The 19,758-nt window shown below is 37.1% G+C and overlaps 1 protein-coding gene across 14 annotated transcripts; it reads right to left on the bottom strand.

Annotated features, from left to right (window-relative positions):
* Positions 1–695: 695 nt before the first annotated feature.
* Positions 696–17,039, bottom strand: etv5a (ETS variant transcription factor 5a). 14 transcript variants are annotated; one of them, XR_015498751.1, is made up of 14 exons: positions 16,856–16,978; positions 14,721–14,856; positions 14,527–14,620; positions 14,277–14,324; positions 13,884–13,934; positions 12,031–12,154; positions 11,652–11,936; positions 9,889–10,175; positions 5,200–5,259; positions 5,041–5,109; positions 4,688–4,857; positions 2,588–2,695; positions 2,122–2,487; positions 696–946 (listed from the first exon to the last, which is right to left on the bottom strand). XR_015498751.1 is itself a non-coding variant. In NM_001126461.2 (13 exon segments), coding segments are annotated over 12 exon segments (1,575 nt in total). In that variant the 5' UTR covers positions 14,769–14,856; positions 16,856–17,039; the 3' UTR covers positions 696–2,256.
* Between the last annotated feature and the right edge of the window lie 2,719 nt (positions 17,040–19,758).

The raw sequence follows: 19,758 nt of genomic DNA, 5'->3' as shown, positions 1-19,758 counted from the left end.
CTGGCCACTCATTTGTAATCAGTAATAATCCAATCAGAGTGATCCTAGCCTACTATAAATGGATCACTCCCTAACTTTTTCCCCTATCTTCATTTTGGAAGAATCCCCCCTTCCACCCCATCTCCTCCTTTCTTTCCCTCTTCTAAAAGGGGGAAATATCGAGACCTTCCTGATCTCGGACCCTCTGATATGCTTATTGACCGGGCGGGAGCCCTGGGCTCAAATATCTCCGACCTCGGGGTTCTCTCCCGGGACAGCATGCCAAACCTGCTATAATGCTAAGCATATCTAAGTGTGAACTCTTGAAATTCATTTTTTTATGTTAAACCATTATACTTCATATATTATACTTTAAAAGGTTTTATCAATATATTTGGATTGTTTTAAAATATAATAAAGTTTAGTAGCATTACTTTTAATATGTACAGATTAAAACAAGCGTTTCATTTTTATAGAAATGTCCTTCGCTTCAAAATGGTGAAAAAACAACAACTACTACAATACCACTTATTAGAAACATTAAGGACACTTACATTTTCTTCTATGGCCCATATGCAAACCCTTTCATTTTTGCATGCTTAAACTCATGGTACTGGAAAACTGTTTCTGTAATGTCTCAGTAATCTTAACTGAACCAAACCAAACATGCGACTTTGAAACTGTGAAATGTGAGAAGAAAAATCAGAAGACAGGAGTGAAAGTGAAGCAGAATGGACAGTTTATTGTACCCAGTACAGATTATAAACTCAGCAGTGTAAGGTACACATTGTGAGGGGGACAAGGTTAAGCCTGTACAAGTGCAGACAACCCTTCAGTGGTGGATGCTGAGACGAGCCCTCTCTCCATGAGAAAACGGTTATTTTAGAAGCTGCACCTCTCATTTAAAAGGCACTGCTCTCGAACCCACCAGAAAAAGGGTGTCCGGGTCACCGCTGATGTGCAGCCACTGCAACACAGGGATCCATTGAAAACATACACAGAGTATCTGTTACAGGCAGAACTATACAGCTTATACAAGAAAACCAAAGAAATGCAGACTTTGCAAAAATATATGTTCATCTTTCAAAACAAAAATACAGAGAAAAAGAGAGAATACAAATGCAGAGAACTCCACAATTTCTTCTTTGTCCAGCATAAAGCGATATGTAAGTGGACAGCTGATCATTGAACACGTCATGCAAAAGGAAGCAGTGGTCGCTCGTCAGCTGGAGATTGGCAATGATTAGCTGACCAGGAAAATTCTTGTTTTCTTGTACCTTATTGCATGCAAGGCCCTGATTCTCCTGCTTTCCTGGTGCATTCAAATATAGAATGATGGAGAAGAAAATAAGAAAGTGAAATGCTAATGTTGTTTGACCTTCCACTGAAGCATGGAGGAATTCTGACTAGTGCATCCCTTTTGAATGTTGTCAAGTGAAAAAAAAAAAAATCTAATATGAAATAAATTTGGCTTTGGGGAGTGAAGTTAAATAGCAACAGGCATACAGAAAGACATTTCGAATGGGTTAACAGTCCCGTGAAGTTGACTAAATATACTTAAGAGTGCCTTTCATTTCACGTGGTCAGCAAACCCTGGGTTAACCAGCATGAAAACAAACAAATAATAATAATATTTATAATAATAATATAAACCTAACACTTGACAAAGGATTCCAAACAAAACCAACGATACAAAAAGAACGTTTGTATTCCTCAGCATAATTAAAGCCGTCCATGTTTAGTTCAACAAAAAGTGTCGTATAAAAGCCAGCTTTCTTAAGAAATAAATGGGTCATTTTGTTTTTCTCCTTGCAAAATAAAGCCCTTTTTGACTTCTTGTCTACATGGTTTGGAGGTAAAAACAAAATTAATTCGGACCAAAAAAAGGCAACTATTAAATAGTGCTGCATGTAAGGGTTTTCGTTTTCCTCTAAGCATGTCTCTTAATAATTTGTTCCCAATTTCTTTCATTTTTTGTTTTTTAAAAAAAAGCAGATTGTCAAAAACAGAATTGCTACAATTCTCGCAGTGAGATCTGTCAGTCTTTCGGCAGCAGTGGGCTCCAGCTCAACCTCTTCTTCTCTGCGGCAGCGACTGTTTGCCACAAGGAAGTTTAAAGCATGGAAAACCAGCTTTCCTCACCTCCTTGACACCTTTCTCGTCATAGAAAAGGTGGCGCAGATTTCTCCTCGTTCTTCTTTCATGATTGGGAGGGTTAATCTGGAAGTGGGCAACAGTTCAAAAGGAGTCGAGGCAATGGGACAGATGTGTTCGAGTTCAGTACACGTAACCATCAGGGAAAGGCATCCCAGAAACACACTGCTCGCCACCGTCAACTAAATACGAGGACCCGTCGTCATAATGTGCCAATGGAAGTGTGTCATCATCCACAGTGGGCAGGCCGTCAGGGTCTGCTTTGAGATTGGGCCTCTGGTTGTCTGGGAAGGCCATGGAGAAGAGCGCTTCAGGATCGCACACAAATTTGTAGACGTACCTCTCGCCGGCAACCTGAAAAGGAGCGAAAGAGATTTTTAGTGGATTGAAGGAAAGTTTGAGCAACTACGGTCGTTGTGAGTGGAGTGCGAAGTAAAGGAAAAGGTGAACCTGCCTTTACCTTCTGCATGATTCCCTTCTCATAGTAGTAGCGCAGTGAGCGACTCAGCTTGTCATAGTTCATGGCGGGTCTGTTCTTCTGGATGCCCCAGCGTCGAGCCACCTGATAACACACAAGATAATTGACATTGCTTAGTATGCCCAAAAATATTTTGGAATAAAGAATTACATATCTAGGGAGCCACCGTGGCTGTTTTTAATTCTTTATTAACAGATTAATTTTATTTCAAGTCGCATGAGTTTAAAAGTCTCCCAGAAACATTCCAGGGTTTTTCTGAGGAGTATTTTAATGAATGCTCTATACATGGTTAATGTAATAAAGGGCTTTTTAAAGAAGCTGCTAATAATACGATGACAAAGTGTTTGCTGACATATCCGCTTGCCAAGTCAAGCCTCTACTTTTCTGTTACGCTCTCAACATATTATGGCAAAGCAACATTTATAAAGGATGAATTTGACCATCTGGGATTATAGTAAAGGTTACAAAGGATAGTATTACATCACATTGTCAGCACTGGCACTGATTGTTGTTTGTTTTTTTGCATCTGATAGTATGTTTGGATCTGGAAACATTGACGAATGATGTCAGATTAAACAAGGGGACTGTGGCAGATGTCTTATGTCTGAAGATGACAGCAAATCAGACAATTCTAGGTGGTAATTGTATTGTATTGTTATTTTTAAATTCTTATACAATAAAGTTATCGTATAAATAACATTTTTATTATGCCTGTGTTTTTTTAATTTTACAGTTTGCACTATTATTGGGGTTTTCAGTATATATTAAGTCAGTACTGTACTGTTTTATTTTTGTAAATTACAGTTTGACCATTAAAATAGATTGGACAGGAATACGTAAAAATCTGTTTTATCTTATTTTTTTTCTCAAATGTATAAATTCCACCACAATTGAAAAAAGTAATAAATAAATAAAACAAAACATGTTTTTATAAGAAAATACTATTTCAACCTTTAAAAAAAGTGTTTCATTTAAAGCATTACTTGCTGTTTTTGTGTGATTATTTAATGCTTCTCACACAGACTTTACTTTAAAGATATATTAACAGGCACCCAAGTATATTTAGTGACACTTTTTTTACTATTATTATCGCCATCCTTTTACCCTTTTTGTTTTTTTCTTTTCTTTTTTTTATCTGCCCAATAGAACCATTCATCTGCTATCGATCAAGTAGTGGAAAACCTTCTCTTGTTTACTCGTTTCGTTCTGGGTGCAGGTAAACTGTCCATTCAGGTAATCTCAGGTGCTCTGCAGAGACCCACAGAGATGCGCATTTTTTGGGACTTAAATTTGCCCAGCCGGGCTTTCTAAAGCTCCTAAAATGTCCGGGTTTCGATTTTTGCTTTCGTTTTCTAAAGCTGTCGTTATGCATTTTTTAAAAATTACTTAGATTTTTTAATTTTTTTATAATATTTCCCAAATGATGTTTAACAGAGCAAGGAAATGTTCACAGTATGTCTAATAATATTTTTTCTTCTGGCGAAAGTCTTATTTGTTTAATTGTTTTATAATTTGTTTCGGCTAGAATAAAAGCAGTTCTTAATTTTTTAAACACCATTTTAAAGGACTAAATTATTTGCCCTTTTAAGATTCAAGTATAATAATAATAATAATAATAATAATAATAATAACCAAAAACAGTCTACACTTTTTTTTTTGCCAAGAGCCTTTGTTTGTCTCCTTATATCCCCTTGGATATTGGATCATTTTTGTTATTTGTCATTAGTGATCATCTTTTGAATGTGTGCATAATTTCCTAGCCAAAAGTAATTCCAAAAGAAATTTGTGTGTGTGGTATTTATAGCTTTGTCAATAAGTGGGTAAATAAACCAGAAGATCTGGGTGTATAACAGAGAGAGAAAATGTCAACACAGAAACAATATCAAAACTTGTGCTTTAATTTCTTAGCTAGGATTTATACTTGTGGCAAAGATGTTTTTTTTCTGTGCATTTTAGAAGTTTTCAATTTAAATGCATTTACTTTACCACTTGTTGTGCACTCTATCGCAATTAATGCAACATCAACAGAAACCTAGCAACTCAATAAAATTAACAAGTCGAGTAGAAATAACTGACCTCCTCTGGCTCAATAAGTTTGAACTCCATTCCACGTCCAGTCCAGGCAATGAAATGGCCGTTGGAAGGATCATCCAATAGCGTCACCAGAAACTGCCACAGCTGGAGAGATCCGCGCCGCTGATATGGTGGACCTTCACGATACACAGAGGGCTCTTGCTTTACCTTCCCTGTCAAAACCAAGAATTATGAGGATTAGAGTTTGCCAGAGTGGTGCGAGCAAGCAGAGGAGAAAACCAAACACAAATGTGGCCGATGTGGACGCCATGTTCATTCCACACCACCATACTAGCCCTCGCTTCAAAGACTGGACATTGATTTAAATCTATACATGACACGGTGTGAGATCTTACCTTCAAGTCTCTCTGGAACCACACAGGTGTCATCAAAATACAACTGCTGTTCTCTGTCAAATGAGAAGTCTATAGGCAGAAGGAGGAAACAAACACACCGGTTATTAGATGATTTCGGCAAGCTGGATCTGTGTGTGCTTCAGTGGAGATGTCACTTACTCTCATGGTTTTGGTAGAAGCTTGCTGCTCTCCCAAATGAAGACTGACATTTAGGCACTTCTGCAAAACAAGAAGACAAACAGATGCGTTAAAAGGAGAAACTACCTATGATAAATGACAATAATACCCTACTGAAAAAACTGCTTAAACCAGCCAAGGCTGGTTGGCTGGTTTTAGCTGGTCGACCAGGCTGGTCATTACTTACTACTACATTAGTTTTGGTCATTTCCAGGCTGGTTTCAAGCCATTTCCAGCCTGGTCTTAGCTGGTCAGACTGGGAGATGCCCAGCTAAAACCAGCTTGACCAGCCTAGCCAGGCTGGGAGCCCAGCCAAAACCAGCTATGTCCAGCTTAAACCAGGCTGTTCAAGCTGGCTTTAGCTGGACATCAACAGGTCAACAGGCTGGTTTGAGCTGGATTTTTCAGCAGGATAAAATTAGGTTAACCTTTAGAAGGCTGTTAATGGTATCTTTAAGACCACCTGTAGTCTTTATTTTTAACTAAAAGTACTACAATCTTTCTTTGCATAAAATAAATGTTAACTGAAAAGACAAATAAAATAATATAAAAGCTAAAAACGTTCATGTATAAAATGACAAATTTGAATGAAATCAGAAAATCCTGAGCAGAATTATAAGGGAAGCCCATTACACTAAAGGTCTGGTAGTTCTCATTAACCACTTTAGTAAGCCATTCCCAGGGCTTCCGGTGAATTGTCAGTCAAAATAGCTGCATTTAAGATGTAATTTCTTTTTACAAAAAACAGCAATCTTTACTGCCTGGCTGTGGGTATATAAAGTGGGTATCAGATCAAACAAGAAGTACTGCATTCAATTCTATATTTCCGTGCCATCTTTCTAAAATATAGATATTAATTTTACTGCAGTATTTTCAACAGAGTTGAGCTAGCCTGCTGCTATTGACGCTCTTTCCTCTCTTTTTATGCTTTAACAGCCAAATCGATGCTGAAGTCTATTAAACTGATTATATTTGAATGACTTTACAACATCCATCCTGTAAAAGGAACCCTATGAAACTGAAGATAGTCGCAAACCTTTCACCGAAAGTTCATCATAGGCTGAATATCCCTAGCTGTGCATATAGCCCATTAACAACCCAAGTGTAAAGCATTTATTAATCTTAGCTCATCTTAAAATCATTGTATATTAATAGAATATTATAAACAGTAGATGTTCATTTACATAAATAAAATCAACATAATGAAATAAAATTAAGGTTGACTAACAAAAACAGTAACATTTCAGATATTTGAAAGTTGAAGTGTTGTCAGAAAACATTAATGTCCACATATTGATAGTAGCTACTGTCTTTTTTCCTGTATATATAGATTTCTGAATCTATTAGTTAACTGACTAATTAAAGTAGCTATTGGTTTCAGGTGTGTTGACTGAAAATGTTGCCGATTTCTTGTCTGACTTGATGAGGAGCATGTATGTTGAATCAATGACTACATTTACATGGATATCAGTAATCGAATTATTTGCCTTAATCTGAATCACAATATTATGATTAAGGTGTTTACATATGTTTATGTTCCTATCATGATCCCGTTTCACATGTTCTAGCACATAATTCCATTAACACCACCACGCTATCCACATTTCCTCCACTTTCACTTTCATTCAGGAACAGTTCATTCATCGTCCCGGAGACAAACAAAATATTTGATGAGAGTATAAACTGCTGGAAAAGCGTTGTATTAATGGAATTTGATACCGCACAATGTCTGGGAAAAAAAATCTAAATTCACTGTGTAGGCATCTGTTGTCATCACTGAATTGGTAGGTGCAGAGAATAGTGTCAAATAGCTTTGTGTATGGACTATCCTGTCGCAAAATGCCGTGAAAATCCTACATGATGGTAGTTTGATTGTGGTGTTTGCATGTCTGTACTGCACTTAAATAATGCGACTAAAATTGGCATACTCCATGTCTTAATTACATTTCTGTTTAGTTCAAATATGACCCTAATTGGATTAAATTAATTAAAATAAATAAATAAAAATTATTGTTTACATGGTAGACTCTTAATCAGAGTATTGTCTTATTCGTATTAAAATCGTATTATTGATGTCCATGTAAAACACTCACTATTTTAATCTCAAACTGTTTATTGTGCGCAATAGTGGCAGTGTGCTGACTTTCTTTCGTTAATTAATGACTTCCGCAGTAAGAAAAAAATAACATGGAGGTCAATGGTTAAAATCAATTATTTGGTTACCAAAACTAACAAACTTTCTCCTCATGTGTTCACTCAAACAGGTTTAGAATAAGTGGAGGCTGAGTAAATGACAATTTTATGGGTGAATTATGTTTCTAATGTATAAAAAGATGCAATGATGGCCGTGTGCTTGTAGAACAGGAGGTTTTGAGGAAGCTCTACAACAGTGACTCTGACTGAACAGCTGGATCACGAATGTCCAGCCGCACACATCTGGCAGCACTGGCTAAGCTCATATCAGCCCTCCGAAGGAACATGCAGCATTAGCATTGAGCCCACTGAGTCACCAAATAGGATTAGCCTGCGTGTCGAGATATTGGACCATAACAATCAAGTTTTATCTGTCCTTGTGCTCGTCCTGGTGCTCCGGCATCTCTTTCCTCTCTTACTTTGAGTTTTTTGATCCTCATTGATTGCATCAGACGCATCATCTGTCGGGCTGCAGTACGGATGAAAAGATCAGCCACCCACATGCTAATGTAATGCGTGACGTATACGTTTAGAAGACGGATGGTAAGAGGATTTGTTATTACATCATAACCTGCAAACACAGGATGATACGGGAGGAGTGTACAAGACTGGATGTATTGACCACTGGCTAGGTAGAGGGGTTTTGGATTGAAGATGAACATGCTTATCTTGTGCCTATGGAGTCTCTTAAAATGCACTTCAGTATTGAGAACTAACTACTTCAAATGATGCACTCTCACTTTTATTATGTCTTTGTATTAATATGTCTGTCAGTTAATAAAATATGTTTATTTACTTGTATCTAGATTTTTGACATGTTAATTCAATAATAAAGTGAAGCAGAATAAATATAATATATTTGATGCAATACTCTTAGTACCAACTATGGTAATGATCATGTCACCATAATAAATGAAATTTAAAGACTTCTCATTAAACAAATGATTTCTTTAAAGATTTTTGGACAAGTGGTATGGGAACATCCTAAAAAAAATCCATATTTAGAGTTTACCTACAAATTAGTTTAAATAAAATTAGTTTAATCCGAGATGCTATATAATTTATATTAACCCTTTAACTGACTGCTCTACCAAATGGTTGACCATATTTTGGCTGTTTTGAATGATCACTGTTAAAGTAATTTAAAGAATGACCGTTTAAAAAAATGGTTTGCAAACACACAAAATAAATAAATAAATATTCAAAAAATAATAAAAAAACAACAACAACAACAACAACAACAATCCTGTTGCATTACTACATTGTATCGTACGAAAAAAAATAAATAAAGATGATTTAGTAATAAAAAATGCTTTATTTTGGCTATGTTATTAAATAAATTGGTCTAACACTTCATATTTTTAGATTTTTCATAGTATATGTATTAATTCCGGTATAGTATATGTATTATATCCGGTACTCTTACCGGAATTAATACCGACATATCATCCACTTGGTTGAGGTTGATAGTTTAGGAATTATGGCATGTGTTGGAAAAAAAATGCTTTCAGTGTGTCAACTAGCGACATTAGAAGTTAAGAAATGCTATCCAGTTCAAAATTAGAAGTTGAGGAAATAAAAAAAAATGAAATGCACTTCGATTACAATTAGAGATCTTTGACAAGAAATGAAGTAAATGGCTGGCTTTCTCCACAACGACAATATAATAGTCTATAAATGAATATTGACATAATTCTAGAGAATATGCATCATTGCAAGAATATGCAACCTTTTTTAATATTTTGTAGTTATTTTATTTATTTATTTTTTTGATGAGGTTAATTTAGTATTTTCAGATGCATGTATATGGATATACACGGGCAGAATGGAGGTTTTTGTGTAGAAGTCTATATGCATGTATATATGCATTATGCTTGTTTGTTTTTGGTCACACTGGTTATATGTTCCTAAAAAAAAATTACAAATTTTTAATAAATAATAAAAACCAAGTATAAAAAAAGAAAAAGATACAAAATTGATACAATATGCATTTACATTTTATTTCTTTTTATACTTTAAAAAATGTAAACATTGTCAATCAATATTATTAAAAATGTATCATTGTTAAAAATATTTAATTAATTTCACATCTTTATTTACCGAAATAATACTACAATCGATAGAATTCAAAAATATGACATATCTTGTATTATATAAATCACTTATGAACAAATCAAGAGCTAATCACACTAAATGACCAAGTTTAACTGACAGCTCTGTTTATTAATAATGCTGCTGCACTCATGGAATGTCTAGGTATGAGAAGCACATCTTTTTCAGAAGGTCTCCGCTTTGCACGCAAAGGTGTGTATGTGTTCATTCTTCTGTTCAAATACACCTCACCAAATAACGCTAAAAGTCACAGGCCCATGCAAGCACACAAAACACATTCCATACCCTCATCCAGACGGCTCTCAAAAAGCCCGGCTGGATCGTTGTCAGCCAACAACCATTTGTAAGAAACGAGACAGTACTTACCAGAGTCGAAGCAGAAGTCCCGTGGCTCTTGCTTGATGGCCATCGGGTGGAAGGCAGCCTGGGATGGGCCCATGTTGGGAACACCCTGCTCAACATAGCGGGGGTCGAGGAGCTCCTGTTTGAAGCCCTGAGGAGGTACAGGAACCAGGGGCTCAGACATTTGGCGATGGTACGGTGGTCTTCCATCTCTTGGTGAAGTGCAGGCGACCTGTGGCATAAAGCTGGGTCTTCCCTGGGCATCAGAAGGTGGGAATGGAAGGCAAGGCTCTGAAAGTTGCCGCTGAAACCTGTAAGATATTAATAATAAGAGTATTGTAAAATTAGCTACTTAGTTGGAGTATCACATTGTGAAATTGAATTCAATCCAGTTGCTTATTAATCAGAGACCTCATAAGCAAAGTGGAAGGAAATATATCGATGTTTTAATCCTGTGAAGCAGAAGAAATAAAGTGGTAGCATAGCAATAACACTTCTAAACAACTTTGCTGGTTGTAAATGATGAAATTGTATTTGTTAAATTGTTTTTGTGCCATACATTCTCTAGATCATTCCTCTGGACACTAGCTAATCTGTTTTAATAGAGTCTATTAATAATAATAATTATAATAATATAGTCCCTCAAGTCAATTTATTTGTGTCTACATATTTCAAATTATATTCATTCGTTCAAAAAAATCAATGTACAAATCCCAAACATACTATAATCAATTAAAATAAATATCGAACACATAACAATCTTAAAATACAATTCATATATAAAAGGTATTCACATATTTTAGAAAGTTTCATTCTTCATAATATAATAAAAGGCAAAAATAAACATTAAAGTATACTTTGACACAATGTTTTTATGAGCATTAGTTTTGTTACTGCATTTATAATAGTATGTGTATGTGCTTTGAATTTGGACTCCTTCGTTTGTTCTGAAGGTGTCAAATTTGAATTAGGCTGTTGATTAACAGTTGAAAAGAAAACCAACAACTACTGAAGACAGCAAAAAAACAAGAGACAACCACATTAACATGTGAGGAACCTACACCTACACCACCACTACTACCTTACATCTATATAGCGCTTTTCTGGACACTCAAATTTACTCATTTTTCGGGTGAATCTCCTCATCCACCACCAGTTTGCAGTATCCATCTGGATGACGCGAAGGCAGAAATATTGTGCCAGACCGCACACTATAGACCAGCTGATTGGTGGAGAGGAGACAGAGTGATAAAGCTAATTATGATATGGGGATGGTTAGGTGGTCATATTGGACAGAGGCCGGTGGGCGAATTTGGACATCCTGGGATTTTTAACGGCCACAGACCGGGACTTTGGTTTAACGTCTCATCCGAAAGATGGCGCTCACTAAGCAGTATAAAGTCCCCATCAACGTACTGGGGTGTTAGGACACAGAGCACAGGTTGACCTAGCAATCTAGTTTTTCCATGTGGTCTCCCATCCAGTTACTGACTGTGAGCAGCCCTGTTCAACTTCAGTAATAAAACCCACTACAACTCTATTTTGCAAGTTACTAACTCATAACTTTTGAAGAGAAGAAGAACAAACAGAAATTCGTCTTTGGTGCATGTGCATGCAGGCCATCAAACAGAGCCTACTTAAAAGGTAGTGCATTCAACAGTACACATATGCTATGTATATACATAAAAAAAGAAATACTTTGGTTTTATACTGTAAGATATTTCAATGAGGTATAAATACATTCAAACACTTAAGTTCACACTAAGGTAAAATATGTATAGACTAACCTAGGTTCGTTACTGAAGTGAGTTTCACGGTTCAGGGGTGGACAGGGCACTACAAAGGGTGGGCTCTGGCTGTGGTGAGGGACACACGTCTGGTTGGGTGTGCTCTTGGTCATTGTAGGCTGTCCATGAAGGAGACGCTGCCCCAGTGCTGTGTTGGACACAGGTGGTGGAGTCTGTTCGTGCAGGGGACGCGTCGCCAGGGCATTGCTGGGGACACATGGGGAGACGGGCGTCGAGGGAGGAGTCAATGGCTTGAACCCAGTGCTGGGCTTCCGTTCATAGGCACTGCATTGAAAGTAAATGAGAACAAATTGTCATCTTGCTGTACAACGAGATCTTGATTAACTTCTGAGATGGATGAATATACATTAGGGAGTACCTGTAGCTGTAAAGGCACTTCTCTCCATACGGCATGGGACTTCTATCCTGGCTACAGGGGGAGAGCTCTTTGGAGGGACTCAGTTCCCGTTTGATCTTGGCCAGGGGTGGGCCATGAAACATCACTGTGAAAGAAAAAGAAAAACAATGCAAAAGATGTTTCTAATGAAGCAGAGCATCCATTCATTCATTTATTTTCTTGTCGGCTTAGTCCCTTTATTAATCCAGGGTGGCCACAGCGAAATGAACCGCCAACTTATCCAGCAAGTTTTTACGCAGCGGATGCCCTTCCAGCTGCAACCCATCTTTGGAAAAGCAGAGCATCCAATCGAACACATCAACAGAAGTGCAGTGAAATGCTTCAGAAGGAGATTTTTCTCCACCATTAAACGGCCATATTTCATGGGTAATGACAATCGACTGCGAAGCATAAAAGCCTTTCGTTCTGCCCATCAGTATCATGGAGCTGAACAACACATGCAATCAAAGCGCTCCCCTCAGATTTCCATCATAGCCGAGTCAATACTCATGAATCAGTGTGGTCGTAATTCAATGATTGGGAATGATTTTCCTCCCCGCACTGTAACCATTAGCCCCTGGATCTCTGCATCAAGCTCTCATATCCGGCGCCACATAATGGCCAACGCAACCGAATCCACACGAGTTGAGCTAGATAAATCACCCAGACCCTATTGGGCTTTAAAAGACACTTGGTAGGCGGGTCAACAATCAAACGCCACAGTTACAGGGTTAAGTCACCCAAAGAAGACCATATGTGCTGTGCTCCATTTATACGTGAATAAAAATAAGCATATTTACAGCTTTGTGTCCTTTGTGGTTCTTGCTGGAGAGGAGGGAACAGTCAATCCAGTACTAAGAAAATATAGAAGGGCATGCGGTGCAATGTGCCATCCAGATGACCAGGCAATGCTGAATAGACTATGTTAAAAAAATGCTTGCACATGAGGAAACTCATGGCTCATGGCTTGTTTTATAAACAGCATGTCGCAAAGCTTTATAACATTCTTCTGCTTTTCAGTATTGCCATGCTGACATGCAAAACTGGACAAAAAAATGCATGCCCTGGTACACACCCTGTCTTTCAGCCTCAGCATCAGACGAAAACAAAAACAAACTTCAGAGACAAAAATGGGGGGGAAATAACATAAAATGCTCTGCAGAGCGTTCCTCAAGTATTTCCCTTGGCTTTAACTTCTGCGGCCAGGCTCGAACAAATTAGGTGCATTCGAACTGAGAAACCCTCAATGAAATGCGTTTCAGTAGCTGTGGATTCAGTGGGTTTAGGTAGGCCATGAGGGGAAGCCTTTTCCTCTGACTCTTCCTGCTGGAATCCGGTCAATTCCAGAGGCTGAACAGAGTGCACGAATGTGTGAAATCTGATTATGAGCTTGGATCATGTGATGCTGATACCAATCCGCTGATTTCAGTGAAAAAAAAAAGGGTAGTTGCAGGGGTCTCGCTGAGAGGAAAGAGTGAAAAGAACATATAATAATAAAGTCTTAATATATAAAAGCACTATTGGGTCACGTGAAGGGTGTTATGCTTAAAAAGGAGTTAAATGCATACTTAAATGTCTAATAGGCTTTATTTTATCAAGGCAATTAAGCTAACTCATTGGCATCTTCAGCCAATCAAGTCAACAAATAACACTTGACACCACCCATAGTCTAAGATCTCTTTTGTTTCCCACGAAACTTTGGCTTTAAATTTGAGCAAGAGATGAATAATAAATAGCTCCAAGAGCTCAGCCTCTGCCGTTTTCCCTTGCCTTCTCTGGACTGCATCCAAAGTACACTGCCAAGGAGAATAAATAATACATCTTGAGGTACTCACAGCTCTCCGACTGGAAATCTGGGACAAACTGTTCGTCATCGGGCACCTGAGCTGTGGAGAGAGATTGGAGAGCATGAAAGGGTTGCAAACAATGCTCCCCGCTGATAAACAATCTGCAGATCAATGTCAATTTGTCAGAGAACATTTATTTCTGTATTTTTCCTTCGTCTAAAAAAGAACAGCCATCTTAGTGCCAACTTTTTGGACTCTGCCGCAAGGCTGGTGCAACAAACTAAATGAAATGGCTCCGGTCATGAAAAATAAACAGCAGCTGGGATGAAGTGCATCACTTAGGAATTATATGTTTCGCATGCATACATGAGCTTGGAATATTAATGCCAGCTGCATGACAAAGCAAAAATTACATGCATGGAACCAAAGTATGCCACAAACCTTCTGCAATCCAGATCTCCTGCAGCTGGCTGAGGTCCTGGAAAAGTTCTGCAGATGACAGGCAAAGACAAGATTGTTTGAGTGCAAGAAAAGCCACTGTGATCCAAGAATTTGATCAATGAAAGGCAACCTTCAACAATCACAGCATAAATCAAGCTAATTTGAGCACACTCTCTCACTGTTAATGCATCACAATAATCAGATCCATCTGTTAAACATCCATTAGTCACATTCATTAGGCTGAATTTACCCTCTGTGTCCTGAGCAAGTTCAGTCTCCACTAACTTTCTCTTTCTGTCATTAACTGGTCTGTTATATGGTTCCTCCACTTGCAATGACTTCTGCTATGGAAAAACACGTTGGTTAGTGTCACCCAGTTTTAAAGCTGACAAATAAACCTCCTTTAGAAATGCTAGATTCATGCAAATGAAGAAATATACTTACATTAGGTGGGACCATAAATGGAACTTGCTGGTCATAAAATCCGTCCATGTCACCTGGGTCTTCAAAGAGGCTCCCAGAATAGGATCTTCGCTTAAAAGCGATAGCTGTAACGTCCTCTTTGGGTCTTCTGTTCTCTCTAAAAAGAAAAGAGAGATGAATCAGGCAAAGCATCTACTGGACAGTCAAGTGTGTCCCACATCAAAAAACCAAACCCTGCGTACAGTCTGACAAAACCCTCAGATCCATCTGATCCTGTCTATTCATCCTCCCTCTTCTCTCTCTGTTACCCATCACAACATCCCGCCTGACAGACCGTATGTGTAAAAACAGACACACACAGAAAGAGAGAGAGAGAGAGAGAGAGAGAGAGAGAGAGAGATAAAGAGAGAAAGAGCGCCGCGTAATGTTATTCACAGTAGAGATGAATGTAAAATTTACATAAGCAAAGTCAGCCATCTGTGCCTGTGATTAACTAAAAATGAGCATATTAAGATAAACGAGTGCCTATGGAAGAATACATTTCATGTTATACTACTAAATATTACACTAATACAACTAACAAACACTGAAAATGTAATTGCTGGCCAAAGATTAAGCTCTGAGGAAGACTGCACTGCCAAAAACGCTTTTCTTAGTTAAATTTTTTTGTCTGCTTTCTAGTCCAAATATCAAAACAATTTTATATCAAGAAGCATTTTCCAGGTAAACAAAACTTATTTTCAGAAATAACGTCAATATTAAGTGAGTTTTTCCTTAAAACAAGCAAAATGATCTGCCAACGGGGTAAGCTTAATAATCTTGCTTTTCCTTTTGACATAAGATTTTTTTGCTTACCCCATTGGCAGATTGGCATAATTTTTTGCTTGATTTAAGGAACAACTCACTGAATTTTGGCATATTATTTGCTAAAACAAGACAATATGTTTGCTTATAGAAACTCTTCTTGATTTAAGAAATTTTAGATTTTTTTTTTTTTTACTAGAAACAATACAATTTTTTTTTTTTGCAGTGTGGGTACTAACTTACAGGATCAACTGCAAACTTGGCGACGGCGAAGACACAACTTCACCAGAATAACAACTATTTTAGAATATATATACACAATTATTGCATGTAGTCTTATTTGTAAGTTTATATTATGCCAACCATATGCCAAACCATAACGTACACATAACGCGTAAGGTCGAATACCTATAATGGAAATTGCATCTTTCATCACAAATTGCACCACAGTTGAGAAAGGAAACTGAACATACAAATGTAATACTTATTTTATAAAGTAGGCTATAAAACAATAAAAACTATTCTGCCAGCATGAGATAAACACGGAAAACTTCATTAGCTTGTCGCTCATTTATCAGCAGTTTGCAAACAGACAGGCACACAGAGCGACCGAGGTAAGGTTTTATCAAAGTCTTTTTAAGGCTTTCAGTTTTCTATAGTCTTTGGTTTTATATTCAGACATTCGCACGTTCTGATAAATAATGTAATTTTACTAGTTCGTACTTTTTTCTTTCTCCAGTTTTTTTGTCCAAAACAAAAAAGGAAAAAAGCTTGGAAAATGTAAGGCTAGTTATAAGACCAACAACGTAAATCACATTAAAACGGTTGTTTTAAGCCCTCTTCTTGTCATTTGCTTTCGAAACAGACTTCTCTACATCGACCATCCCTGGAAAAATATTGGAATAAATCTCCCATTAAACTAAATACTTAATGTAAATATAAAACTGAGCAGGAGTGAGGACCTCCTCCCTCTCAGAGCCCCCTAACGGCCTCTTGTTTTTCTCAATGAAGTGAAACTCGATCCGTGAGGGGGAAAAGCGAGACCTCCATTCACAAAACCACACAGTGTTCGGGCTGCACCGACCTCACTTATAAATGTCAGGTTAGTGCGCGAATGCAACGATAGCAAAACACGACAGAATAAACTTCACGGAATAAAATGGTTGCCAAAGAGTGTAAGCCCTCTCACTGTCTCGGAGAAAATGGCGTTCGCTTTTCCCCCCAGGCGAGACAGCTCTATTTGCAGTTACAAGCCCACGATAAACTTGCGCGTGTGCGAGAAAAAACAACCGCTTTCACGCAGAGATTTCAGCAAACGCCGTGTAATTATGTGAGGAATTCACTTCACGTACCTTAAAGATGACGTGACTCTCGCAATGAACTAAAAATCCCGGTTTCAGATCGTAATCCCAAAAGGATGCAGTCCGCTTGCAGCGATCAATAGATGCGCTCTCTCCGACACTCAAAACTTGAATGAGGTTTAGTAAATGGACTGCTCGGTTTTCCCTTGGGCTCGAAAAGCTTTTCTCTCTGGACGTCCATTGGCTCCCAGCGCACGTCTTTTATATTTCTAAACCAATGGGGTGCGAGAATGACTTGGAATATAAATGAGGGGCCCAGCGACCAATCGAAGCCCAGCCTGTCCTATTTTTATGAATGGCTGAGTTTCATTCAGTTTCGAGATTTTTTCCCCTCACGTTTCAAAAGGCTCTTAAAGGGCCAGAGACAAGGAAAGTGCAGTCGTCAACAAAACTCAAGAAAGACAATTCAGTAAAATGCATTTTAGGTGCTTTATGTTTAAACTTGACTTAAACAACGGTGAACTATGTTCAAACAAAATGATGTAAACTAATACGACAAGTTCTAAAGATAGCACATTAAAAAGAACAAGAAATGTATGTTGATAGTAAGAGTTAAATATACAATACTTTTAAAATAATAGTAATAATAATAATAATGATAATAATAATAATAATAATAATGAAAACAAAATATGGAAAAATATTTTGTAGAATATAATAATAATAATAATAATAATAATTAATGCAAAATATGGTGTATTATAAAATATAATAATAAGAAGAACAATAATCATAATCATAAAAATAAACAAATAAAAATAACGATGAAAGCAAAATATGGTATAATATAAAATATTAATATTAATAAATAAATAATTAAATAATGAAAGCAACATATGTTATATTATAGAATATAATAATAATAATACAATTAATAATAATAATAATAATAATAATACCAATAACAATAATAATAATAATAATAATAATAATAATAATAAAAGTGCTGTCGCTTCACAGCAAGAAGGTCACTAGTTCGAGCCTCGGCTGGGTCAGTTGGCATTTCTGTGTGGAGTTTGATGAATGAATGGATATTAAATAAACATAATTTTGAAAGAAAAAGCTGGTGTATTGAAGAATATAATAATAATAACAATAATAATAATAATAATCATAATAATAATAATTTTAAGATTTACGTTTGAATAAAAAGCCAAATGAAAAATAAAACTATAATTATTTCTACATTACTATTGTTACTACAACCCCAACTGCTGCAGAATATATAATATTGAATTTTTGGTTTTGTTGTTATTAATAATAACAATAATAAAAAAAAAATAATAATAATAATAATAATTATTATTATTATTTATGCTATTTAAAAAAAATACAGAAATCTTTTGAAATCATTTTAACCACATTCTTCTTACACACTATGGAGTACAGTATATTACTGTGATCTTCATTATCTGCAACAGCGGCATCACAATGAACTGTGCAATCTTGTGATGCGCAAGGGATTTACTATGCATTATTTTGGTCAAGGCCAAATGTCCTAGAAACTATATTTAACAAAGCGGTTTCTGTGAAAAAGAGAGGGAGAGAAATCCTGCGTCAAGTGTGAGGAGGGATAATCTTCAAAATCCTTCTGGCTTTCGAGCAGAGCCCACTTGCACAGGAGGACAATGATAGCAGGAAAGAGATGTGCAGTATGCAGTAACTGGTGTCATTGTTTCTCCTGCTTGACGCTACCGAAGCTGGGCTTTTCAGCTCCGCCAAGATGTCAGGGTCTCCTTTTTATAGCACCTTCCACTAATGTGGTGGGAGGTGATTTGGGGGCGGCCAAGAGCATATTGTATTTCCGTTCTGATTCCTAAATCAAGAGTGGTGGTGGTGACACGGGCTTCAGTGGCCCAGAAGAACACCTCAGTGTTTGATATGCTGTGTTTTTTAGGGACAGATATTGCAGTGATCACTCACTGTGATACGCTCATCAGCAGGGCTTATTTGTGCCCATGACTGGGTCAGTGTGACAGTCCTGGCAGCCTGCCTCTCGCTGCAATGTGGGCTAATCCATGGAAGGAGATGTTCTGCACATGACAATAGAGATAAATGAGGAGTGACGAACACAGCAGCAAATCTGATCCCGACACCTGTATCAGCAAGAGCACAATGAAAATATTGAAACTTTTAAACCTGGACTGGCATTTGTGTTGAGTAAATGAACGTGCTCTGAAAACTCTGCTCAACACAGACTGTTAATAAAGTGGAATGAAGGATAACGCAGCTTCAGGCCACTGGAGCTCTCCCAAAGAGAGACATGATGGGACTTGATGACTATTAATAGTTCATGGAGAGATAATTCCTGCCTCATTATCTCTGCACACCCAAGACGCGTAGGCTTTGCCCCAGCTCACAGCTTCTTGTTGTGTCATCTGCATTTTTCATCTACCAGGGCTGTATTTACAAGCACAGAGGCCACAGGGCTGCTTGATGAAAACAAACCATCATGCAGCCTCACAGGGCATACAGTAAATACAACGATACAGTAAATACAGTGTTTGATACTGTAAATACACCGAAAGTGTGTATATGTTTGGTCACGTACAAGACATTCTGTTTACATTGTAAAAGTGGCGACTGGTCTAGAATGTGAAGAGTGTATTCGAATCACTAATGTTAATTGCACATTTTAGTTTATTTGGTAACATTTTAGTTTAAGTCACAATCAATTCATGCTATTAACTACAGGCTAAATAGTTATAGTTATTAAAGTATGATCGTACTATGCATCCATAATCCTAACCAAAAGCTAAATCCAACTTCTACTAACTATTAATAGATAGTTAATTAGTAGTTTATTAAGCTAGCAGTGTTTATTATTTGTTTTTTATAACCATGAATTGGGATCTAAACTAAAACTATGTACATTTTATTTATTATTTATTTAT

The sequence above is a fragment of the Danio rerio genome, chromosome 9, assembly GCF_052040795.2.
Source record: "Danio rerio strain M-AB ecotype USA chromosome 9, GRCz13ab, whole genome shotgun sequence".
Lineage (NCBI taxonomy): Eukaryota > Metazoa > Chordata > Actinopteri > Cypriniformes > Danionidae > Danio > Danio rerio.
Note: the sequence above shows the minus strand (reverse complement) of the source record. Positions and strands in the feature narration are given on the sequence as shown.